We start from the raw sequence: 27322 nt of genomic DNA, 5'->3' as shown, positions 1-27322 counted from the left end.
ATAAAATAGTTTAAGTATCCTCACTTACGCTGTAGGTTATTAATATTTTCATCACTTGTGTGCTAATTAAAATAAACATATTAAATAGAGTTTAACTTACGAATGTTGTATAAAATTGCGAGATCAACTCTCTTTACTTAAACTGAGAAGACTTTCATTTAGAAAAATAGGTTAGTTTTCACTTAAAAAAAAAGTACCACATTATGAGAATGAGAAAAGAAATAGGTAGTATTTTATTTCATGCATTCTTTTCATCCTCAACTGTGATCAATATATACAACAGTAAAATATCAATGGTTTCAGTGCCACTGAGCACAAGTTTTCTTTACTCTCCAATTAGAAATCATTGCCTAAAATTTACCCTTCTGTTCTCAATTTAATGGTCTCTGTATCCAAGGGGAGCTCAGATGCTTACAGAGATGAAATCATTGCATCCTGTTCCCAGAGGACTACTGGTTATCATTAAACATAACATACAAACAATACTGCTAGGAGCCAGTTTGCTTCATGGTAATGTGTAGTTCATCACCAGCTTCTGTAGCATGCTAAAGAGGTCTTGCCACTCAGCTTGGGACTATTTGAGTGTAGACTCAGGGGTCTCAGCAGTTATTTTCCTGCTTTGCATCAGAGTTTTCATCTTCTTTATCCTTTTGTGCTGTGGCCCACCTCAGGCAGTCTTCTTCTGGGAAGAATCTAAAAGGAGCAGCTGTTACAAATACCATTTCCTCAAATTGTTGCCATTTGGTTCCTTTTGCTATTTAGTGTGTCACTTCCTCCCCCCCAACATGCACACACACCAGTATGCATATAAACTTGTTTCTCTTTCATTATCTCTTCTAACAAAGTGGAGAAGCTTATGTTCAAAATATTCATTATCTGACACAGTAATTAAAAGGTTGAAATTATTAAGCTACAGTCTGTTATATCAAAAATATAGCCTCTTCTCTAGAGAATGGAATATTTTCAGTGAATATAATTTTTATTGCTAAGCATGTAGTATATAGAATAGAATATATTGCTAAGCATGTAGTATATAACGTGACTAATTGTTGATAAATTATTTATTTGATACATGTAACCTCAGTTTTGCAAAGACTGGGGGCAAGGCTACACTATAAAATTAAGTTTACCTAAGTTACCTTGATGTACAGCCACTATAGTAATTAAATTGCTTTTGCATGTCCACACTACGCTCCTTTTGTCGGCGGTGTGTCCTCACCAGGAGCGCATGCAGCGATTTAACTGTCACTATGGGGCATTGTGAGATGGCTTCTGAAAGTCAGCAACAGTCAATGTAAGCAACGCAGTGACTATACTGACACTGCGTCGACCTAACTACATTACCTAAGTGCTGTACCTCTGGCAGAGGTGGAGTTATTAAGTCGGTGTAGTGGGAGAGATACATAGGTGGAAGAATATTTTAGTGTATTTAGATACTAACAGAGTTAGGTTGACGTAAGCTGTCTTACATGTAAACCAGGCCTGAGTTCAGTGGGACTATTCAAGTGTCTAGAGTTAAATACGTGTGTAAGTCTTCGCAAGATTGAGACTTAACTCCATTTAACATCTTTGTGGTATTTTTGGGTGTCAGGCAAGGTCCGCTTTATTATTGTATCTAATTGCTTTTGCCATGTTTGGAAAAAAGTATAAATGTCTGAAATATAAAAGTCTACTGTGGATTTTGCCATGAAAAGGTTAGCTGGTTGCTGTCTAGACTAACTTGACAGTAAGTTTTGCTATAGATGCTTCTCTCCAAAATTGTATTGCTGACCAAATATTTGTTACAAATATTTTCATATAATTAGAAATCTTGTATATGGCAAAGTATTGCATATTTGACATGGTTTTTTAAAAGTATATTGCATATTAGATATGGTTTTTTAAACTGAATGTAGATTTTATGGCTAGAAACATTAGATAAGATCTGATCATACCTAGACTCTGCATTCTGATTGTTTTTGAATATCGGAAATTCTTTAAGGGAAAGCAGTAGTGTTCCTCCTCTGGAGTCTGTCTGGTTTTTTTGGGGTGGGGAGGGGAACTTTGCATCTGAGTGAAGGAGCACTTCTGATTGATGTGAACTCAGGGAGCACAGTACATATAGGTCAGAATTCTTTGTGCAAATCAGGGGTTGATGAGAGAGTTGTCCAAATATTGATAAGTTTTCAAGGTTTACACAATTATGAGGTGTGCCGCCATTACCAGGCATTTGATGAAGATTTGCAGATCCGTAGCAAAAGGAGACGGGGGCACTTGTATTGGTAGTGATCATTGCCCACAAAAAAACTTCTCTGTGTTACCCTGAGTGAAATGTGTAATTATGAATCTCTCAGGCTGAGAGTCTTGAACCAGTCCTACAACTTCAGGAAAGGGATGATTGTTGCCAGCGTCACCACATAAAACCTGAACATTCAGTTAATTTGTTCAGCTTCATATGGAAAGAAGATATAACTTTTTAATTTGGATTTGTATGGTGCTAGGCATTTCCCGGTACCATGAGGGATTTTGTTGATGGCTTTGTTTTAGAGAAGCATCTTCATCTCTAAGAAGTTTCTCATTACAGGGATCCCTGAAGAGGGATGGGAATAGAGGATTGAGGTAGCATGGAGTGGAACTGAATAGAGTGCCCTTTCTCAAAAATGTCATGACATTTTTTCCCTTCAGTGCTCACCTATGTGACACCCAAATTTTGCATCTTAGTGATGCCTTGTTTGTCTTGGAGCAAATCAGTCGTTTTCCTTTGGGCTCTGTGGTTAAAATGCTTTCCTGTTTGCTCAGTTAATGGTGTCAGAATAGCTCCATTACTAATGGACTGGATTTCTCTTGGGTAACATGCCCCAAATATATACTCTGAGGGGAAACCCCCTTAAAAGTGATTCAGTTAAAGAAAATTAGAATTAACATAAAAATCATATGCCATGGAAAAATAGAATATACTGAAAGCATATTACTAGATCAGAAGATTATCATGCTTTTGGAAAGCTTTGATTCAGCAGAAAATAATAGCATTTGTAAACATCCCTTCTTACAGTCAATAGCCTGACTTTTTTGTCTCGGGGTTGCTTCTCAAGAGTAGGAGACTCATGTCTCTTTTAGTTCTCAGTTTTTATCACTTAAGCCCCCATTTCCCCACCTCCTCCTTCCCCAGAAAACTAAAAAGATGATGAGCTATAGTCTTGGCTACCTATCCTGATAGATTAATCTAAAATAAATCAACCTTTCGGCATAAACATGTTTACATGACCATCAGTATCCGTTGTTGGGGAATTTGTGTCACAGGCAGTAGGGGAATTGGCATTGTGAACCGGTGTCAGGAAGTCTAAAAGACTAACTTTGAGTATTTCTCTGTATCAGATAATGTTGTGTGAAACTTGCTGGCTTTGTTATTTGTGAATGTCACATCTGTGCAATTTTGCTTTAAGTTTCCAAATCTAGAGTTCCAAAGGCGAAACTCAAATTGAAACCATCAAGATTCATTTACCTTTATGCATTGCATATGATTGCTTAGACTTCACATAGTTATTGTACACAAGATTTTTGATTGTCTAGTTTTATTATGAAAATACAAAACATGCACACTAAGAATTAATGGCTATGCAAAGACAGTAAAGGACCATGGCTGGGTTCCTTCATGCTACCAAAATGAAAATAATAAATAATAAAAATTTGTTCCTGAGAATCAGTGAAAGATTCTCTGCAATCTAAATAATTTGCACAAAATGTAGCTGGTTTAGTTTTCATGTTCGAACATGAAGCTAGCAGAGTTTTACTTGGTTTTCAGTTTCTTTGCAGAAGGCTCACGTAGCTGTAATTTCAAACTGTCTGAAGTGTTTGATCATTGAAGGCACAATCATAACACCAGCTATTCTGACATGCAAGGGAGTGAGAAAGTATATGGAGCCCTCTTATTCCCATGCCATGTCTTCACCGCTATTTCAACCCAAGTTACCTAACACGGTTTAGCTAACCCATGTTAAGAACTTTCCTTTTATTTGTAGAGAAGACAAACCCTATATGTCAGCCAGTGCAGCTGAGTTGGTGCAGCAGAAGATGTAATCATTGCTAAGTATAAGGCTGGTGCAGATTACATTTTCCCCATCCCCTAGTAGCAAGGTGGGAGCCAGGAACCAAATTCTGTGTGCCCCTTATACCATGCCCCTTACACAGACTTGTAGCAGTTTAAAGCCACAGTTAGGGCCTTTTGTCCCATTTGAGGCTTTTGAAACCTGAATTGTTTCCTTCCATGGGTCAAAATAGGTATATTAAAGGACATTTTCTGCCAATTATGGTGAAACTGTTCTCTGGTGCAGCCATTTAAAAATGACCACCCTTCCATTTCCAGACACTGTTTCAATCTGTGTCATTCTCATAGGATAAAAAAGTAAAATTAAACACAAAACCATATAACAGTGAGTATACATTATGGGTTATTTAGTGCTTAATCTTTTTATTAAAAAACAGAAATGTAAGAACTCTGGTATGTAGGGTTGTGGAAGATCTGGAAATGTTTTTGTGAAAAATTGTACAGTTCATTTCTCAGGTGATTAGATACTCACAAAAGCTTTTTACATGTTTTGAGAAATGGAGGATTTGTACCAAAATCATACAAACCCTATGAATTTGTACATTTTTGTTGCAAATCCACCTTACTTTAACTGAAATTGACCTTTTTGTGTAAAAACTTCAAAACAGTATGTGGATTTTCATGAAAATAAGGCAAAGTTCAGTTTCTTAATGAAATACAAATATCGTTAAATTCTGAAGAGGCTTTTTAGTTTGATTTCAAACATTTTCCATAGCGCATATAGTTAACGTGAAAAGAGCAGGCATTTTAAAAGAATATTATAATTGAATATGAACAAACTGTTATAATGATTAGTTTCTTAAATTGTTATAAATCAGGCCCCAATCCAGCAATTCATTTACTTAGGCATGGTCTTAAATTTCAGCATGTGAGTAGTTCCATTGACTTCAGTGGGATTACTCATGTATTTAAAATTAAGCACATGCTTAAAGTTTTTGCTGGATTGGAATCATAACAGTTATATAAGAGTGAGGGGGGAGATCTATTGTCTAGACTTAAAGAATTTAAACATTTGTCGTTTGACAGACAGATGAATAACTTGAAAAGCTAGAACATTGCAATATGCCAATTTATACTATAAAACCTAGAGCTTGCTGTGGCATTGCTAGCCGCAGTTTGTTTTGCTGTTTTACTTTCAGCTTTTATATTATTTTAGAGCTGATCAAAAGAATTGGTAGCAAAGTGTGAAGTAAATTGTACATCTAAATAAATCGATTTAACATCCTTAGTGCTTTAAGTGATTTTAGTAATATTAATATTTAAAATATTTCTTTCTGAAATCTTTTTATGACTACATACAGCAATAATAGCCACCATTTCATTCTACTGTTTTTCATAGTAGAACATTACACAGTGAACATTGTAAAAATATTATCTTTTAGCATTGAAATGGATGCTCAGAATTGATTTAAACTGTTTATTTGCATGTAAATGACTCAAGTTTTATTCAGTCAATAAAAATATAGTCTATTAATCCATTTGCTATATTTCTTACATAGGTTAAGACTTACAAAAATGCAAGGTTTCCTATTGAATTAGAACTTTGCCTTTAACTTCCATATCTGCACAGAGAAATTACATTCTTTAAATTGCATTTTAAATTTTATAAAATATTTCCCTAGCTTATCTCCCATTTTTTTTTCTGTCTATACAATGCAGCTTTCTATTTTTTGATTTGTTTGTTTGTTTTATTTAGGAAGATTTTTATTATATAAACACATTTTTATGGATAGAAATAAAGATATAAATAACCGTTAAGCAGAATATTGATAGAAACTCAGTGGCAAGAAGTTATGGGCACTGAAGCATGCACATGCATACACTATGATATTAGGGTCTTAGGAGGCTACAGCAATTTGACAGCCAGGTATATTAGTGTTGACACAGCTATGTGATAAAAGCAATTCAGACATCTGGATCACAGTGTTGCTCTACAAAGGCATTTCTGAACAGTTCATGCATTTGTACTTACCCAAGTCCCCAGTTTTGTCCACCCCCTCTCACTGTTTCCTTCTCTGCTTCTGCCTGACTTCGCTTTGTATGTACTTGAGGAATCTCATTTTTCCTTTACAAGTCACCTCCATCTGCTTATGTGGCCCTTACGCCACACATCATATTCAGCCATTCTCAAGATGAAGGGCTGTATTCTTATCACTACCTCTGTCTCATGCTTGTCACTGCTCAGCACTCAGCGCCACACTGGCTTGTTTTGTCAATAACCGTTTATTTGTTGCTGGAATAGTAGCAACCATTACATCTGACCTCCCTGTTTCATCAATTATGGATAAATTATTGGATGTGAACATCTGCAAAAGCTTGCTGTTGAACTCACCTCCTGGCTGGGATTAGATAAAGTATTAAACTGTTGTTTATTGTCAGGCCAAAAGTCTACTGGGAAGCCAGGGAATTCCAAGACTAGCAGACCCCCATCAGCAAGCACCAAAAATTGTTTAGTATTGCCACTGTTTCCCACAAGATCGTAGCCATTTATTATTTACACTTATTACTAGTTGTTATAACATACTTGATAAAAGCTCTTGGCAGGCATAGTGTTTGTAGCCATTGTCACATCTGTCAGAATGGAAAGGATACATAAATTGTTTTTTCCTCTTATATCAGTGTTAAAGGATAACAGATGAAGCTTCTTCTCTCCAGATGGTTATACCGTGTTTTATTTTGAAGAAATATGTCCAACTGGCTGGTTTTGAAAACATTACATTCCAGTTCTAAATTAGAGTTACAAAAACCTTTGCTATAGTAATGGCACATGCAATGAAGATTTCAAATTGTACAAAAATACTGTACTAGAATGTCTGGGATTTTTTGAGGCATGTATAGGCTTCTGCACTAAGGGAACAGGTTGGAATATTTTTGTATTGAGTCAGACCTTACATGAGGTTCAGTAAGGGAGATTATATGCATTGCTTCTGAACTGATACATCCATTGCAGAAATAGAGTCAGAATTAAGAGTTACTGTTAGTGCTGATTACAGCATAGGAAAGCATGACAAGGAATCGTAGTACTGATGAAGAAAGAAGCATAAGAAGGAGTATCAACAACAAAATATTAGCGGGGAAAAGTGACCACAATTAACCTTTATTTAATCACCTAATAAATGTTTTTTGTCATTAAGGCCCCGATGCAGCAAAATGCTAAGCATATGAGGTGAAATCTTGGCTCCACTGAAGTCAGTGGGAGATTTATGTTACCCCTTGAAATAAGTTTTGGTGCTAAATTACTTGTAATTACTACCTATCAATTTGAATCCATTCTGCCAAAATATATACATTACCTTACATTATATATATACATTACATTATATAAAATATACATTATGTAATATACATTATGTGTGTCAGCAAGAGATTTGTGGAATATTCTTCTTTCCGAGACATTAATCCTGCAAGCACATATGCACATTAATAGCTTGAAACACATGGTTTCAATGTGTCTACTCACATGCTTTATGTTACTCACATGCATAAATGTTTTCAGGATTTGAGTGTTAGATTGCAAGTTCCTTGGGGGAAGGAACTGTATCTTCATACTTGTTTGTACAGTGTGTAGAGGAATGGGGCCTTAATCCTTACCGGGGCCTGTGGGCTCTACCATAATAAGTACATTATAAATAATCTTTGTTTGCCATTTGACTTCTCCCACTTTGCAATTTAGTCCATGTAATTATGCAGCAGGAGCCACATCATGAAACCCATACTCAGATTTTGCTTCGCCCTTACTCAGGTAGGTCTGTAGGCATGTAGACACTTGACCAATCAGTGTTAAAAACTGATAGATGAAACCGATATACATGCATAAGAATGGAGCGAACCAGGGTCAGAAGGACGCATACCACTCCCAACCCTCTGGAAATCTGGAAAAAAAATTGATGCAGCTTTGGGTTGCAGTAATTTTCCTAGAGAGACCTTCTGTTGTGTGGAACCTCTGCTTTAATGGGGTTGTAGGAGTGGTTGAAGCAGAAAGCCTCAAAGCCAATGTGAAGGCATAGGTCCTCTGTTTTGGTGACACTGCCTTTGGAAGATCCTGTCACCTCCAAACGGTTTAGAGACCAGCTCCCTTTTCTTCTGTATGGGGTTCAAACCCCACCCCAAAACAGAAGAAATTAAAGGAAACTCCAGGATGGAATCCTTTGGTAAATTTTCCTTCCTGTGCTCTGAGCCAATGTTTTTAAATACAGTAGTAGGATGAGCTGCCTTAAAAAAATCAACAAAATATAAATTTCTTTGACATCTTTTGTAGTGCCCTTCCCGAATTGCAGATTAAAATGCCCATGTAGCACCAGTGTCTTTATTTTAACTGCATAATATGTCTAGAAAAAGATTCTGTTTACTGGCATGTCAGAATTATGTGCTTTTTCTGGAAGTGCATAAGAGGCATTAAGTGCACATTGCATCATCTATCTATCTACCAGCACCTATTGTTGGCTCCAGTAAAATATCCTCAGATGCTGCTACCCAGTCTAGGCCTTAGCCTGTTACTGCAGCGCTTGTCAGAAATCATTAGCTAGTGATCTCTTTGACTAATGTTGCGGTTGATTGTCTAAATCATGCTCAAGAACTGTAAATGAGGCAGAAACATCTTTACAGCTCACCGACTGTGAAATGGCTAAACAGGGTTAGACTGTCAGAAATCAAAATAAATGTATTTCCAATAAAATTTGACAACAATTTAAAGTGCAGGTTTGGAAGCAGAACTGTATTTTGTGTTTTTAAAGGTACAGTAGTAGAAATTAGTATCCTCCTGTCACTTTTTTTTGCAAGAGCAAATTGATAAAATATTGATAGCAGCAGTAATCTTTTGTTAACATGGATAGTCATTTTTCCAACATAAATTCTCACCTTAGAATCTCACTTTTGTGTCGTTTATCACCATATGTTCATATCATAGAATCATAGGACTGGAAGGGACCTCAAGAGGTCTTCTAGTCCAGTCCCTGCAGTCAAGACAGGACTAAGTATTATCTTCTAGTCCATCCCTGACAGGTGTTTATCTAACCTGCTCTTAAAAATCTCCAGTGATGGAGATTCCATAATCTCCCTAGGCAATTTATTCCAGTGCTTTACTACACTGACCGTTTAGAAGTTTTTCCTAATGTCTGACCAAAACTTCCCTTTCTGCAATTTAAGCCCATTGCTTCTTGTCCTATCCTCAAGAGGTTAACAAGAACGATTTTTCTCCCTTCTCCTTGTAGCAATCTTTTATGTACTTGAAAACTGTTATGTCCCCTCACAGTCTTCTCTTCTCCAGACTAAACAAATCCAGTTTTTTCAGTCTTTCCTCATAGCTCATGTTTTCTAGACCTTTAATCATTTTTGTCACTCTCCTCTGGACTTTCTCCAGTTTGTTCACATCTTTCCTGAAATGTGGTGCCTAGAGCTGAACACAATATTGTAGTTGAGGCCATATCAGCAGAGAGTAGAGTAGAATAATTACTTCTTGTGTCTTGCTTACAACGCTCCTTCTAATACATCCCAGAATGATGTTTGCTTTTTCTGCAATAGTGTTACACTGTTGACTCATATATAGCTTGTGATCCACTATGACCACCAGATCCCTTTCTGCAGTACTCCTTCCTAGGAAGTCATTTCCCATTTTGTATGTGTGCAATTGATTGTTCCTTCCTAAGTGGAGTATTTTGCATTTGTCCTTACTGAATTTCCTCCTGTTTACTTCAAACCATTTCTCCAGATCATCCTCCAAAGTACTTGTAGCCCCTCCCAGCTTGGTATCGTCTGCAAGCTTTATAAGTGTACCCTTTATGCCATTATCTAAATCATTGATGAAGATATTGAACAGAACTGGACCCAGGACCAGTCCCTGCAGGACCCCACTTGATATGCTCTTCCAGCTTCACTGTGAATCACTGATAACTAGTCTCTGGGAATGGTTTACAAACCAGATATGCATCCACCTTATAGTAGCTTCATCTAGGTTGTATTTCCCTAGTTTGTTTACGAGAAGATCATGTGAGACAGTATCAAAAGCCTTAGTAAAGTCAAGATATACCACATCTACCGCTTCCCCCCATCCACAAGGTTTGCGACCCTGTCAAAGAAAGCTATTAGGTTGGTTTGACACGATTTGTTCTCGACAAATCCATGCTGACTGTTACTTATCACCTTATTATCTTCTAGGTGTTTGCAAATTGATTGCTTAATTATATGCCCCATTATCCTTCCGGGTACTGAAATTGAGCTGACTAGTTTATAATTCCCCAGGTTATCCTTATTCCCCTTTTTATAGATTGGCACTATATTTGCCCCTTTCCAGTCTTCTGGAATCTCACGCATCTTCCATGACTTTTCAAAGATAATCACTAATGGCTCAGATATCTCCTCAGTTAGTGCCTTGAGTATTCTAGGATGTATTTCATCAGGCCCAGGTGACTTGAAGATGATTGACTTGTGTAATTAATTTTTAACTCGTTCTTTCCCTATTTTAGCCTCAGATCCTACTCATTTTCCTGGTGTTCACTGTGTTAGACATCCAGTCGCTACTAAACTTTTTGGTAAAAACTGAAAAAAAAAGTCATTTAGCACTTCTGCCATTTCCACATTTTCTGTTATTATTTCCCCCCCGCATTGAGTAACGGACCTTCCCTGTCCTTGGTCTTCCTCTTGTGTCTAATGTATTTATGGAATGTTTTCTTGTTACCCTTTATATCTCTATCTAGTTTAATCTTGTTTTGTACCTTGGTCTTTCTAATATCATATCCCTACACTGTCTATTTCCTTGTGAAAGGACCATCAAGGTATACCTATTGAGGTATTATGACAGATTCTCCAGTGTTGCAATGTATATGTTTTATATTGTTGGGACTCTACTGAAATCAGTGGGGTCACTTGTGTAAAATTAGAGTAATTGAGCAATGGATCTATTCCACAGTGCCTATCATTATGGACTGTTATTGGGATGAGGAGACCTTCCTCTAGTGTTCCTGAAACATAAACTCCTAAATGTTCAAAGGATCATACGGCGTTTTAGCCATACAGTTGTCATTGATGTTAACAGGATTCAAGTGGCTAAAATCATTCAACTTACATGTACTTACAACTTGTAAGTTTAGGAGAGCATATTTTAGTGATATAATACTTAATGAATAAAATTGATATGGTTTATTCTCTGAAGCATAAGGGGATGCGTGTGATGTTTGAACAGTTTTACTATATTTGGTGCTTTAGTATCAAGCAAGAAACTTGTTTATAAATTACAAGCTTTCATGTTGATTCAGAATTAAAGATAGACAAAGAAGGTGATTCAAATGCACTATGATGATGTGCCTCCCTCTCTCTCAAATGTACAGCCATAACTAGCTTTTTATTTGGCAAAGGACAAAAGGATGACCACTTCAGCCCTATTTTGAGGATTTATGTAGTGTATATAGACTTGCTTTCTGACCTTGCTTTCTGCACCAAAGTGACTTTCAGCCACAAACCTGCTAAGACCCAGGGAGAGAGATGTTGTTCTCAGAACCAGCCTTTCTAAACAGAAATGCTGTTCACTCAAATATTCATCCTGTCCTGTGTCTTTACATAAGTCTATGTCCAGTGATTATCCTGGTAAGAGTTTGATACTCACTTGCAGTCTGCTGTTTTAAAAAATCCTAGCCTTGAGGCTTGACACTTGAGGCAGTGTTGTGGAGGAAATGATATGGGGAGGGAAAGATCAAGGTCAAAGATAATTCCAAGTTTATGGAAAACATAGGTATGAGTGGGAAACTTTCCCCACCTGTTGTAAGACACAGTTTACAGGCACTGTGTAGGATCAAAACTCATCATGCAATTTGACTTTCAAACAAATATATTAATAAGAAGATAAGCTAAAGCCAAGTCCAAGCTTTCTCTCCAGATTTGGCTGCTCCTATGGTGCCTAGATAAGAGCTACTCTTCGCACAGCCTTTGTGTCTCAGACCCAAAATCTCTGTCTTTTTTATTTCCTCCCACTAATGTTCTCTCATTGTTGGCAGGGGTTGTGGGTCACATTGACTTTAGCCCTGATGTGCAGGACAGATTACTAACCCTTTCTTGTCCTGATCCAGTATGGGATTTGTCCACCATATCACTGGGGGCAAAAGAGGGGTCTACGTTGAGAAAGGAAATGTATTTGTTTATGAGGCTGCTTTTCTTGCTCAAAGAAAGCACTTAATGTTTTGAGTCATATAGTTGCAGGAGGTTGAGATAAAGCCATCAATATACTTGGTCAGCACAGGCTAAGAAGAGATATATGACAAAATCAGTGCTTCAATTATAATTTTTCTTCCATTAATTTTACTTCATATTTTCTTTTTCGATGGTTCAAAACAAAGTGGAAATAGCTATATCCTCTTATTTTGAGAACTGTACAATAATTTAATCAGTTCAACTGCACATAGAATATGAACTCATTCCACAAGATTCCAAAAGTACAAAAGTATCAACCTTTATTTGAAAAGATGTTATAATGGACCTAGCAACATCAAGTTCATGCATTTCAATAGTCAGCCTTCCTCAGAACCTCTTGTACAAAGCAATTTTTTTAAAACCCACTTTAAACCCCTCCAATAACTCTAAACCTCATAAACCCTACCTTCTGCTCTTTTGATGTGTCAGCAGGAAATTCATCAATCAGACTCATGCAGGTACCAAATAAACCTCTGTAATGTACATTAGCAGTATAGATTATCCTGTCTAGTCCAGTTTGTTATATCATTTATATATATATATAAACACAAAATGTGAGAAAACAGAATATGCTTGCATTTTCATTGCAAAGGAAATTACCAAAAGTCATGCTGAGTAGTATGCAAGGCATAGTATTTTATCATAAAATGCATTTTTATTTCATGCTCTCAAGTAAAAATAAAGTAAAATCCATTTCTTTGCTGTACTTACTTGTAGTAGTTGACTAAATTCTGTGGGTATTTCAGCGTTGCAGCAGATATACACAAATGTACAGTTACTGTATGGCCTTCCAACCCTATTGACTTATCTCCTCCATGACTGCTGTGATTTCATAGCCACTGAACATCCTCTTCTGACATCCATGTCCTCAGCACAGATTGGCCAAGAAGAAGGAGTGTAGCTGTTAGGGGGCTTATTCCTTCACCCACTTACTTCCCTGGTTCTTCTCACATGAACAGAGAGCAACAATACCTGAAGTCCAAAGGTGCAAACAATTTGATGTTTATTGGGGTGAACTTCCAGCAAGCATGATTCCAGTTTCCTTCCTTAGTGTCCCCCTTCCCAGCTCTGACACCACAGAGCCTTACCTTTGGCCCTGTTCCCATTCCTGCCCTTAGCTAAACATGATTCCAGTTTCCCCACCCCCATTCCCTGTTCCCATTTCCCCCTTTAGCAAAACATGATTCCAATTTCCCCACCCCCATTCCCTGTTCCCATTTCCCCCCCCCCACACACACACACTTCCTGATTGACTGCAGACTATATAGTAAAACTTGAGTTCTGCTTAGCTATATCTTAACCAATCATTTTACTGAAATTTAACTAACCAATCCTAACATATTGTAACTTGATTATTTAACCAATTATATCCCACCACCTTAATTAGTTTACATCCAGCAAAATTAATTATACTGCAGACAGAAACAATCACAGAACCAGACAGAGATTATACAGACAAACAATAGGGAAATGGGGAGTACAGTGATAGAACAACAAAGAAATGAGGATTTCACATCCCAGCTATTGATAAGTGAGTTCTTGCCAGACAGGATGCTATCAAACTAAGTTTCCTTTTACATCTTCTAGGCACTTCCCTTTCTCTGGAGGCGATAGGCATTATGAGGACAGGATTGTATTCCTAACAGCCCAATAGCACCTTATTTCAATGTGACTAGTTTGGAATGTGAGGATCTGACCATTCGCTTCCCAGCTTGTGGCTGCCTCTGCTGCTTAGCCAAAGATCTTAGCCTAAGCACAGGGCCTCAGACTGTCATAGTAAGAGAAGGCCCTTACACTGGCAGACAGTGATTTTGATTCTTTCTTTTATACCTCTATAACTAGCTAAGTGATAAGAATACACCTAAATTCTTAGAGTATCGGCCTTTACAGACAGGCCTGAATATCTATATCCTAACAGTAGCTAGCAGCGGAATTACTTCCTTGTCCTGATTCCTACAAATAAGCTACTGCCAAGTGACAGATCAATTTGTATAAGGAAGGATAGTGTGAATTTCTCTAGGTCTGAGCAGACGTGTACACATTTAAAGACAATGAGAACATTGTTTCCTCCTCCAAATGCCTACCCCAGCTCCTTTGCTAACGTTTGACCCTTCCTCGCGATTGCCCACTATCAGCAGCCAACTAGCTTTCCCAACCCCAGCTCAGCCCTTTCCCCCTCATCCTCTGCTTGAAGAGTCAGTGGCATCCCAGTACTCACCACATTCAGCCTCAGGTCCCCTCACTGGTGCGATCCCACCAGGCTCTACCCAGCTACGTTCTCCTTGCACCACCAGACCACTTTATCAACATCCCTCCCATCCTACTTGTGCTATTAACTTACTATCACCTAACTAAACTAACAGTCCCCTTGTAGAGGTATACAAGGGCTGGATTAAGGCAGTCTGTGTTATAGGCACACCATGATATGGACTGTCCTGTGGCATGGGTCAGCCACATGGGGACTCCTTCACTTTCTAGGTGAGGCAACAGAGATTCCCCAGTATTTACTCCAGCAGCCAGAGTGTATCTGGGTGGATGGGTCAGGACTACTGTAATGATATTTTCTTGCCAGAAATACTCTGTTGGGTGGTGTTGGCAGGACCCCTCCCACCAAAAAAGTAGGTCTTGGAGTTAACACCCTGTAGTCAGATACATGAGGATCTTCTCAGAGCTGGCTGTTTCAGGCTAACTGAAGACTCTGGCATTGGTAACACTTGAGTTATGGTTTCAAGCTTGTCTTTACAACCATGAAGGCCACATGCTTTTTTCTAAAATGAAAGTTACAATTTTGATATAATCTTATGACTCCAGAACCTGGGGTTCTGGCACAGGTCTATAGTGCCTATATCTTAATCTGTCTCTTTAGGTATACAGTACCTCCTGATGTTTTCCCTCCCCAGCAGCTGTTAGTGAAACCTTGACAATAGATGAGGCTCTCAGGCTCCATTCACATATTCCGCTTGAGTGAACACTGAGCACACAGAGCATACAGAGACAATTCCACATCTCCTTTCCTTTGAGGATTCACCTCATTATGTGGTAGATCTGCAGTGGCTGAAGTTGGGGAAACAGTCTAAGGTGGACACATACAGTATATCTTGTCTGTTCCCCTCTTCATGTTCATGATTTATTTGGTTTATTTTTCTGCAGATCTTTTATGTGCAATTTGGGATTGTGTACACAAATATCTATCTCCTAAGCATCCTGTTCTGAGAAAGAGTTACAAGAGAGTAGGCCAGGCATACTTCTCAACTTGCCAAGTCCTAAATATGGGATACAGTGGGCCAGATCCTCAGCTGGTACCAATCAGCTTCAGTGGAGCTATGTCACCAGCTGAGACTCTGGCTCACTGTGGGACCTTAACCCAAAATGAGGGACACAAAAAATCTTATTCAGACAGGAAAATTAAAATTCTACAGGATTTTTTCCTTTAGTGTAAATAGCTCTTTTTGTAACCTTGGTTGCACAAGTCTTTATTTCAGATAGATTTAAATAGTTTTCAACAATATATGTGACAGCATACCAGATTTGTGTAACTTTGGGACCAAAATAAGTAACGTCCCTCAAATGGGGGACATTTGAGAATTATGAGTGCCTTTGCACCTCCTTGTACAAGCAATGGCTTCAGCAATCCAGGTGGGAAAACCATTCTCTGGGGAGTGCAAGTGAGGTTACCACCTCTGCCTTCTCTAAGGATTTCTTCCTACGGGGAGCAGCTTTACTTTCTTTTGAGAGTTACCCTGGAACCTAGCTGCAGGGAGTACTAAGTCAGTTAATTGTCCCAGCATTCTGTCCAAGCCTCTTCCCTGGCCAATTCTACCTACTTTTCTGGCTGTTGAACCCCTTGGTTAGAATGAAAGTGGCAGCCTCCTCACACCTAAGCAATCTTCCCTGACAGATTTTGGCCTCACGAGGCCCTGCTTAAACAAGGAGTGATATCAGCCCAGTATGGAATGCCTTTGGAAACATCCCCATATGGACATGGCAGAATGTCTGATGTGTACACAAATATTGCAAGGGGAATTGTATTCCCTCTGAGTTAATTGTAAAATTGCGAACTATTTCTTTAAATCTTGGACATTGGTGCTGTAAGGAGATTTTAATACTATCCATGACTGTGCCTTAAGCTGGAATCTTAGAAAGACTTATTGAGGCCTTGAAGTCCAGGCCTGGATTAACCAATGTACATGCAATGCATTTGCACAGAGCCCCCGTCTCAGGGGGCCCCAGGACCACGGGGGAAACCTCTCTCCCCCACCTCCAAAACCACAATCTATGGAAGGAGGCAGGGTGGGGTGGGGCATAATTTGAGGAGGTCCCCTGCTTGCACATTGTGTTGAGAGCCAACAGGCTGGAGCAGGGAGCCAGGACGGCCCCACGGGACAGGAGCTTTTGAGGGATGAATGTGGGGTGCGCTCAGACTGAACAGCTCACCAGGGCCTCCCATTCCACAAGGGGCAGGGAAGGTGGGAGACTCCCCAATTGCCGTAGTGCACAGGACCCCAAAATTCTTTAATTCTGCACCATTGAAGACTTTAATTTGAGCAAGTATTCAGTCAAGAGAGAGTTCCAAGCTGGTGCTATGAGTCTTATGACCAGTGTCATCTGTTCTCTTTTTGACATCTCATTTACTTCAATTCACAATGCCCTTCAAAACACAGGAAGTAATACTGCTGAATATGAAGAATGAAACTCTGTTGATGAGGTAGTGAAGAGGAAATAGTGCAGAATACACACTGGCAAATGTTGCTTTCCAGTGCAGACATAGTTTAGATGACTCAAAAATAGAATGAGAATCCACTGAGGGTTGGATCAAATACCCTACCCAAGCCTATACCAGACCTGCACAGTAGACAACAAGAAATCTCTGAGTAGTAGAAGCAGCAGTAGGAGTGCTGAAATCCATGCTCACTGATGTTTGGCACACAGATGTTCTTCTTTGAACCCTCTACTTTACCAGATGAAGAGAGATGAGCTCTTAATACAAAGTGCCCTTTCTTTTCCCACAACATGAACTGCCCTAGACAGGCATCATGGGGTAGGTAAGGTGCTGTCATATGTCCCTTTACACCTCCCATCCCCCTTCAGTCTGGTAAATGACATTCACTAATCCTTTCTTGGAAATGTGCAAAAAGGATTTCTATAGATAGTCTTTGGAGATTTCCTGTGTCCTCATGTGTGTAATAGGTTGGGTCAAGGAACAAAGAGGAAGGGAGGAAAGAATGGGATTTCATTTTATATGCCTTCCTTCCTCATCCCCATTGGAAAAAAATGGATGAAAAAGGGAAATTATGCAATACAGATGATGTCAGTGTTAAATTAAATTAAGATCATATGTTTCTTGGTGGCAGCTGTAATCCTTTGATTATAGAAGAGGTCACGTTAATGGAGTACATTCCAAACAAGTATTAACAAATTGCTTGTGTGCTGGAATAATTAGTAGTGCATGTAATGAAATGATCTTTTTTGATTAACCCTAGCTTAAATATACAAACTACAATTTATTCAATTTCCTTTATGCCTCAGAACTGTACCAAGAGCAGAGTTCTCAAAATTAGTGTTTTAAAGAAAGAAAATGTGCATTTCAGTGTATCATCTCAAAATATATCACATATGAACGCAGAATGCTCTTAAAATATTGACTCACAGATTTCTTTAAAAATATGCACAGCTCCTAAAATCTATTAAATTATAGCTAAGCAAATTCTTTTGTAAATCACATTTGTTTGGTTTTCTGCAGTGCTAAGAGTGATTTAAGGAAATTGGACATCCTTATGTTTATTACTTGTAATTATTACATATACAAAAATGAAATAGTGATTAAAAAGTAGCACTCTGTAGATAATAAAAATGGCATGTTAACTCCTTGTATGGACAAATTGATTCTAAATCAAAAGCAGTAGTGTTTGATGTTATGTTTTTATTGTTTGTTTTTTCCTGCCTCACAGAATCTGAACACCTACAAAGAAATCTCCACAGAACTGTGTGATCTTGTTGGCGTAGGTAGAGCATATCAAGCTATAGCCAAGGTCCTGGTAAGGTAGGTTAGCACATCCTTGTCTTGCTGTCAGTGCAAATTCATTCAACTGTGAAAGACTTAAATTGTTAGAGGTCTGTCGCTTCCCATTACTGACTGCTTAAATTTTAAGCAGTGCCCTTCTTCCAGTAAGTGACCCTTTCATCGTAAGTTATTTTAAACCAGAACAGTTTTTTAAAAGTGCATGATCAAAGCTTTTCTTGTCTTTTTTGTTTGTTTGTTTGTTTTGTTTTTATATTTTCAAAAAGTTAGGTAAAGGCCTTGCTGAAAGATAGAAATCCAGTCATATTTTACAGGTTAGAAAGCAGAAAGCCTAGAAAAGTATAGTATGCTCCAGTAAGTGTGCCTCAGTGTGACCTTTCAAGAACTCTTCTTAATAGAAGTTTCCATTTATTGTTCTACCTCACTTTTTCCATCGAGACATTTGTGTTTTGAGCACGTCTGGGTAAACAATTTGTTGCAAATATAATTCTTCTCTGTTGTTTCAGTCCAGCATTTTGAGCCTTAAAAGCCTTTGCCAGATGGATTAATTTGAAATTAGAACTTTTACAAAAATCACGGATACAAAATAATATAATGCAATTAACATATGATCAATAAAATCAAGGAAATTCAAAGTTAAAGTTTATGGATTGTCCTTGACTTATTCTGTTGTGCATAGGTATTGCAGGATATATGATGTACACATACTATTTCAAGACTCCAGCAATATCTGCACAAATCAGCCTTTATGGGAAAGAGAGCACTTGTACAGGGCAGGGACGGAGAGAGAGGGCTGACCAGACAGACACAACTTACATTTCCTTTCTCATCCTGGGTGCCATCAAAAGGTCTCAGCTTTGTATACAATGAGCACTTTCATAAAATCCCCCATTATTTCTCTATCACCAGTGCAGCACCACCATTGCCAGCAACAATGGGAGATCTGGATCGGACTGACAACTGGTTCCTTTACTACTGTGCCATCTAAATCTGCTTTGAGCAGGGGAAAACTTGCTGCCTGACTTACATCAGCCAGACTTACCTCTAGCAGTCCCTTTACCTCCAAAGACTCTCTTTAGAGCTGGTTTCAGAGTAACAGCCATGTTAGTCTGTATTCGCAAAAAGAAAAGGAGTACTTGTGGCACCTTAGAGACTAACCAATTTATTTGAGCATAAGTTTTTGTGAGCTACAGCTCACTTAGCTCACGAAAGCTTAGGCTCAAATAAATTGGTTAGTCTCTAAGGTGCCACAAGTACCCCTTTTCTCTTTAGAGCTGGGCTCTGAGGCAGAGGGGAGGAGAGAGTATCATCCTGTGGCTCTGTGGAAGCAATACACTTGGAGAACAGAGTTACTATTAAGTAACTCCTTTATCTTTTTAGTGATGCCTGGTTTAAAAAGAAATTAAATCAACTAAGAAATTTAAGCCCTTAGGTCTCATTTTCAAAAGTGACTTAAGCACTTAGCCTAAGGTCAGGTCTACACTATAAACTTACATCGGTATAACTGCGTTGCTCAGGGGTGTGAAAAATCCATACCCCTGAGCAACACAGTTATACCAACCTAACCCTCGGTGTAGACAGCGCTATGTCAACAGGAGGGCTTCTCCCATCGAAATAGCTACCACTTCTTGCAGAGGAGGATTATTTACGCTGATGGGAGAAGCTCTCCCATTGGTGTAGCAGCATCCTCACTGAAGCATAACAGGTCACAGCTGCACCAGTGTGGCTACACCGCTGCAGCATTTTAAGTGTAGACCTGCCCTTAGTCTCACTGAAAGTCAGTGAGACTTAGACTTTTCAGTCTTTTAGGTGCTTTTGTAAATTTTACCCATTGTCTCCACAGAGCTCCATTGTAGGAGACCAGCTAGCACTGACTCCCAAAGGTTAACTGAGAAGTCCTGCTAACTGAACAGTGACTGAGACATTGCCCTCCTGAAACCAGCATCAGTTCTTGATGCAGTGTTGAGAGGCTAGTGACTCATGAAAGTGTGAACAGAATTTCAAGATTTTAGATAATGGCACATTGTGGATTCTTGCCACTGATGCTGCTACCTCCCTAGCTGAGTGTGTCCCAAGATGTTTGGTACACAAACATCAGGTAGGTTATAACATGACCGGATGCATGGTTTTATCCACTTAAACAGCTTTAGAGCTGAGATGTCTTCACTGGTAAATTTTTCTCCAAAGTCCACAAGTACTCTGACTTTCTAAACAACTTTGTTCTGTCTAAGTAGTAACTAAAAGCTCTTTTATAATTCGTGGTATGTACCCTCTTTTTTCCAGCATGGCTATGGGGATTCTGGGGAAAATACAGACATTGATATAGACTGAGGTGAAACTCTAATACTGTTTTTGAAGAATTTTTGGGCAAAGCCTGCATATCCCATTATCTTCGTGAAATGTAGTATAAGGTGGACAGGTCATCAGGCCCTGCAATTCCAAGCCCCTCTGGCTGATTTAATGGCCATGAGGAATGAGAACTTCAGCAAGAGATGGTACAGACCACTGGATCCCATAAACTTAAAGGGCCCTTCTATGAGATTGGGTAGTGCCACAAGTGCCAAGGATCAGCAGAATCCCAAATGGGAAGGTACAAGTCTGTAACATCCCTTTAATAAGTATTCTAAGAGGGGATGGTTACATTCCATGATATAGGCAGATATAACAGCTAAGTAGATGTTAGTGGAAGCTAAGGACACTCTTAATACCATCAGAAACTAGAGAAATTCTAAAATAACTGAAACTGGCCATGAAAGTGGGTCCAGGTCTTTTTCTTAAGTCAACATTTTAAATTGGTTCCATTTGGCCATATAACACCTCCTAGTGGATGGCTTCTGGACGCTAACAGAACAGCCTTGATCTCTTTCGACAAGTGTAAGTCTACTTGACCTTAGAAATCTAGCACCCATACTGTCAGTAGAAGTGACTTAAGATTTGAGAGAATTACCCTATTCTGCTCAGACGAGGTATCATGACTGGGTGAAGAGTAAATGAGAGCCAAAAGTTCCAAGAACCAGTTTTGCCCAGCCCAGATGATCATGACTAAGATCACTCTGGATCTGTTTTGTTGAATCTTCCTCAATATTGCGAGGATGAGGGGAAATGAAAGACAGGTGTAAAGGAGTGCTTTCCCCAGTGTGAAAAAGGGCATGTGATACACATTGTATGTCCCCGTTCACTCTCACACAGAACTTTGGGTGCTTATTGTTCTGACTTGTGTCTGGATGACCCCACTGGGAAAATACTGGATGAACCAGTGAAGGTTTGAATGACTTCCCATCATGATTCACAACCTTCAGAAAGGCAGATTTCTACCGACTCAGAAAAATAGTAGGCAAGGTCCCATGGAAAGACCAATTAAGAAGAAAAAGAGTCAAAGTCAACATCAAGCTATTCTGATGCAGAGAAAAGATAAGAAGAGCCACAGGAGGCCAATGTGGCTGCACAAGGAGCTTCTAACTATCTAAAAACCAAAAGAGCTACATACAGGAAATGGAAGGAAGGGCATGTCAGCTAGGAAGTATATATGGGAATAGTGTGAGTGTGTAGGGACAAAATCAGGAAAGCCCAAGGCAAAGAATGAGTTACAGCTGACAAGAAATGTTAGGGACAACAAGAAGGAGTTCTTCAAATATGTCAGAAAAAAAGAACGATCAAGGACGGTGTGGGTCCACTGCTGAATGGAGAAGGTGAGCTGGTAATGAAAGATGATAGGAAGGCAGAGCTGCTCAATGCCTGCTTTGCTTCAGTCTTCTCACAAAAAAATAAGAGGTGACCAGACAACTAATGAAGTTAAGGGAAGGAATGCAGTAAATATGGGATAAGTAAAGAACACGTCAGAGATCTTCTGACCAATTTGAATGAATTCAAATCAACAGGGCTGGATGCTATTCACCCGAGCGTACTGAAGGAATTAGCAGAAGAAATCTGAGTGACTGGCAATAATATTTACAAAGTCATGGATGACAGGAAAGATCCCAGAAGACTGGAAAAGCCTTGAGAACCAGCCTGTGGTCCTGTAAATTTTGCAGTTTTATATGGAGTCTTGAAGATCCTAACCATGCTACTGAAGCCTGATTGGAGGTTTCTAAGCCTATCATTATTTGAGGAGCAGTCTGGTATAAGGGCATCACCTTCAAGATAACCTCTGACAGTGTCCTCTGTAGTAACGAGTGACTTGTTGTGGACACTGGGTTTGTGCATCAGATTCAGTCATCCTTGCATGACTTGCTTGAGCAACATCACAAAAGGTTCAGGCCTCCATAATGCCTAACACTTGCAGAGAAAATTTCATTGGCTCATTTAGCCTGAATCGAGAAAACAAGAGTTACTACAGGTATGTAATGCCTTTTACTGAAGCAATCTTAACTGCCCTATGGAGTCATGAATGCCAGTGCTGTAAAAAAGCTGAATATCTCACAAGTATAGGAGGGTAATATCTTAGGAAGCAGAATGTGTATAGTTATACAAAGCATGTAGAAATTTTGAAAAATATGCATTTTTGAAAGAACCATAAAATTATAGATGATTGAGGTGAATAAGACCTATTTATAACATTATTAGGTGCATCCTACTGTCCAGTGCAGGGTTGTTTCTGACAGAATATATTTTAGTGATTTGTCTGGACTAGTTTTAAATGTCTCAAGCTATAGGCTTCCATAACTTCTTTTGGAAGACTATTCTACCATCTAGTAGCAGAGCTCTTTGGTAGTTGGCATAAATAAAGCTCTAACTGTGAGAATTACCTTTTTGTTATTAATCAAATTAATTTCCTTTTGCCTGAGAGAAATTATATGCCCTAGTAATGTTTATATTTTCTATAAATGGAACATAAGGTCTTTGATATGAAATATCCAAAAATGACCAAAAATACATCGAAACGTTTCTATTAATTCATGAGATTAAGAAAACCTTTTTTACATTTTCTCCTGTCACTGATTCCATTTGCCTTATTACTTTCAGTCGCTAGCCCACAAACTTGGTGGCACATTCAACAAACCCCTTAGTGGCTGTTTCATCTCTGTTCTATTTGATTTCTCCACTCTGAGTAAATGATTAAGTTTTCATGCATTGGTTCAACCAAAATCTATGTTCACTCAACCACATCCTTTATTGATTACTTCTACTGCAAACAGTAGGCCAAGTGTGATATACATAATTGGACAGTTGTCAGGGGATGTGGGTGTTAACAGTCCTGTTTTCCCAGTTGGAAACTGGAATCACCTTGATACACAAATATTCTGCAATGTTTCATTCTCATCCTTTGGACCGAGGAGTTCTTTTCCTCAGAATATATGTTTTTAACTCTCTAAGGTCTGGTTGAATGGATTTAATGATTATACCATATAATATGCTGTTCAAGTTGCACCTGTGCACTGCATATAGAAAACTAGAAAAACTGGAATTAATATTTGTCTAACACTTTAACCTTGTCCTTTAACTTATATAAATCATGTGCCACGCTTCTGTGTGGAAATGTTTGATTTTCTCCCCTTTGGAAGAAAGGTAGGTTTCCAAATATGTTTCTAATTCTAAAATTCAGAAACCTTTTGACATTGGACAAATGTTTACAGTTCAGTACATTTCATATTCTAGTGCTGTTTAAATATGTTCATTTCATAATTTTGATAAATAGAATTCTATTCATTTAAAAATACGTTCTTTACTGTAACATAACACTTTAACATTTTAAGCACCCTGTTAAATTCTGGATGTTTTGGCAGCCGATTGCAATAGTGCAGCTGACTCCACTTATCTAGAAGTGGTCACAGCAATATTAAAGATTTTCATCAAAGCTTCACTGTTTTTTCCTGTTCAGTGGCAGAAACTTCACTGTTCTGATTACTCTGTTTTGCATAAGCCAATTAAGGAACCATAGCAGACATAGCACCATCAAATTCTGGAAACACATATCCCTAATATGGTTTATATTAAAAGGATTAGCTTAAATAAGCCTCAGTCAGTCATTTGTCGCAGGAATATAATTTAAAGATGTTTTAAAATAGTATGAAAATATATCACTATTTTTCATCACTTACAGGAACTTAAATTTGTGAGATTCTAAATTAGGACTGGATGTTATTTGGCTGGCTTGGTGAGTTGACATATAGCGTGCTGCACTACTACATTAGAGACTCAAGTTCATGGCTTATATTGAGGTCAGCTGCAGTGACACTCCGCCTTAAAGAGAAAAAGAGTGCAGTGCTTCACTCACAAGCAAACTCGAGCATCTGGCCTAGAGGGCAGAGATACTATATTGTTAACATAGCCAGCTTTATTAAAAATGATATGTGCAAATATTATTATCAAAGTCATTAGCCAATTTTCATCCTAGATTGGAAGTAACCTCAAGTAGCCTGAGTCTCAGTGGGAATTGGAGGTGACACCTGCAATCCACAGTTTATAGGGTAGCCTGTATGACTGTAGCAACCCGTAGTCTGTGCAGCCAAACAGCAGCATTACATCCTGAAGGAGGCTACCAGTTCTATGGTCTGCAATGTTAGTGTCATTATATTGCAGCTGCTGTACAAGAAGGGAAAGGATTCTAAAGCAAAAAGTGGCATCGATGAGTGATGGGGGCAGAAAAATATAAAAGCAAGTTTCTCACTGACAAACTAATATGCTTAGTCCTCTCCCTCGGCATGTTCTCTCAATTTGGTCATTAGGCAAGGTCTGACCTATCTACAAAAATGTGTGACCAGATGCTGATTAAATAAAACATCATTTTAGAGTACTGGAAACTCAGAAAAGCATTGTAAATAATAGCCTACCTATTTTTTTCATTCTTGGTACTAAAAATAATGCAACAATATACTGGCAATTTAGGAAAAGTATTTTTTTCTTTTTGTGTACAGAGGACCTAATTCTGCCCCTTGTCAGCTACAATTGGTTAATAACATAGTAAAAACATCCTGATTGACTAACAACTTAGATTGGTTAATAATTAAATCACACAGTGTGTTAATATCATGTGCTGTAAAGAGCTGCAGGAGACGAAGTAAAGAGCCACTTACAGCTCGCAAGTCTCAGTCTGAATATCACTGCCCTACAGACTTCCATAGAGTAGCAGATGTGCATATGAGGACAGAATTGCGTTCCAAATTTCACCCGAAAGCAAGTTAGTAAATACAGTTTCTAGACTACTTCAAAATAAGGCTGCTGAGATTCTCACAATGACAGATTCTCAACTATAGTCTATTGCAGTGTATGAAGAAACAACCTCAATAAAAATGTAATTGCAACCTTTGTCATTTGTTTTAGTCAGGGAAAAGTGACTGAAGCTATTGAGTACTTGGAAAAGTTTGTGATGGTTGCCGAGAGTGCTCAGCTAAGCCGAAGTTTAGTGGATGCATGCATATCCCTTGGAGATATTTACAATGAAAGAGTAAGTATTAGTTATAATGATGATGCCCTAGAGTTGATTGTAATTCAGGATCAAAATCTGTGTTCTTGTATGAGAGACTGTCCCATCAGAAATCTGACGAATGTATTGATTCATATAGGAATTTCTCCTATATTGCCAAATGACTAGGTATGGTTGTGAACTGGAACGCTAAATCTGAACACTTTTGGGTAACGTTAAAATGTGTTCCTAAACCCAGATCCAAATTTCACAATAAGGATGCAATTCTATAATGAGTCAAACCAAAACCCCAAATCCAAACCACCCCTATATTTCAATTCTGACAATAGTCTGGATCCAGATATGCAGCTTGGGCACATCTATGCAAATTAACAATTAAATCACAAATAAATATCTTATAGTATACTACTGTACAGTATAACTACTGCTCTTTGAAAATTAACAAATGGACAAATAATTCTAACCTACTACACTGGTGGAGATTTAAACCTTTTAGCCTAATTTGCTATGTGTGCTCTGCCAGCATAATTCAGGAAGTGACTTCCTGAATGAGAAAGTCCTCCGGGGGAGTGTATCAGTAACGCAAAATCTTTTTCCACACACACGTGCTCACGTACACTCATACCCATTCTACTTGATGGCTTTGATTTGGTCTGTGCAACCCAAAAAATAGACAATGCTGGACAAGGCAAGATTGGGGTAACCATGAAATATGCTGATTTAACATCTCCCAGACAGCTTCTTTTTGAACTAGGCCTGTTACTTAAAACTGTCCTTCTCTGGAGTCCTTGTGGCACCTTAGAGACTAACAAATTTATTTGGGCATAAGCTTTTGTGGGCTAAAACCCACTTCATCAGATGCATGGAGAGGAAATACAGTAGGCAGGTATAAATACACAGCACATGAAAAGATGGGAGTTGTGCTGTCTATTTATACCTGCCTACTGTATTTTCCATTCCATGCATCTGATGAAGTGGGTTTTAACCCGCGAAAGCTTATGCCCAAATAAACTTGTTAGTCTCTAAGGTGCCACAAGGATGCCTCATTGTTTTTGCTAACTAACACGGCTACCACTCTGAAATCTGTCCTCTTCTGGTGAAACCCCAAATGAAGGCACTAGCTGCCTTTCTTTCCATGCCAGTGCAGCTGCCCATACAGGGACAAATAAAACTCAAACAAGTATTCAGAAAAAAAATATTTTTATACCAACTGTTTTTAAAACATTTTTGAAGTTGAAATGATACATGGAATCATGTTGAAATAATAAGTAATAAAAGAAAATTGTACCCATCTTGCTCAACCCTGCTAGTTGCAGAAGGTGGAAAGGCACTTTCACCATGAATAAATTCTATATAAATACTGAAAATGAAGTTTTAAATTATTAAGAGCATTTCTGAGCTAAGGCTACTATATTGCTGAAAAAGTGGGGGAACTCTATGGGTATGCAGCAACCATAAATCTGGTATTTCCTAACTTTCAAGTGCTTGTTTTGGTGACCTAAATAATGTTCTTTTAATTTATTCTACAGGCTGCATGTCCACCTTAGAAATTGCAACCCCCAAATGACTCCTTACTTTTATGTTTTATCTTATACAGAATTCCCAGTGCAAAGGTTACTGTCCTGTGGTGTTGCTTAAGCAATGAAACAAAGTCTATGCGGTAATCTTTGAATTAACC

General features: G+C 38.5%; 1 protein-coding gene across 4 annotated transcripts in view; it reads left to right on the top strand.

Moving 5' to 3' along the window:
- Positions 1-27322, top strand: part of TTC29 (tetratricopeptide repeat domain 29) — a 214823-nt gene that overhangs the window by 106077 nt on the left and 81424 nt on the right. For all 4 annotated transcript variants that reach the window (XM_037897363.2, XM_043545782.1, XM_043545784.1 and 1 more), the window contains 2 exons: positions 18211-18302; positions 25542-25665. In XM_037897363.2, coding sequence (XP_037753291.1) covers positions 18211-18302; positions 25542-25665 — 216 coding nt within the window. The remainder of the gene's footprint in view (positions 1-18210; positions 18303-25541; positions 25666-27322) is intronic.

This window comes from Chelonia mydas, chromosome 4 (genome assembly GCF_015237465.2).
Source record: "Chelonia mydas isolate rCheMyd1 chromosome 4, rCheMyd1.pri.v2, whole genome shotgun sequence".
NCBI classification, from domain to species: Eukaryota; Metazoa; Chordata; order Testudines; family Cheloniidae; genus Chelonia; species Chelonia mydas.
The sequence above is the reverse complement of the archived record's forward strand: the minus strand, read 5'-3'. Positions and strand labels throughout refer to the sequence as shown.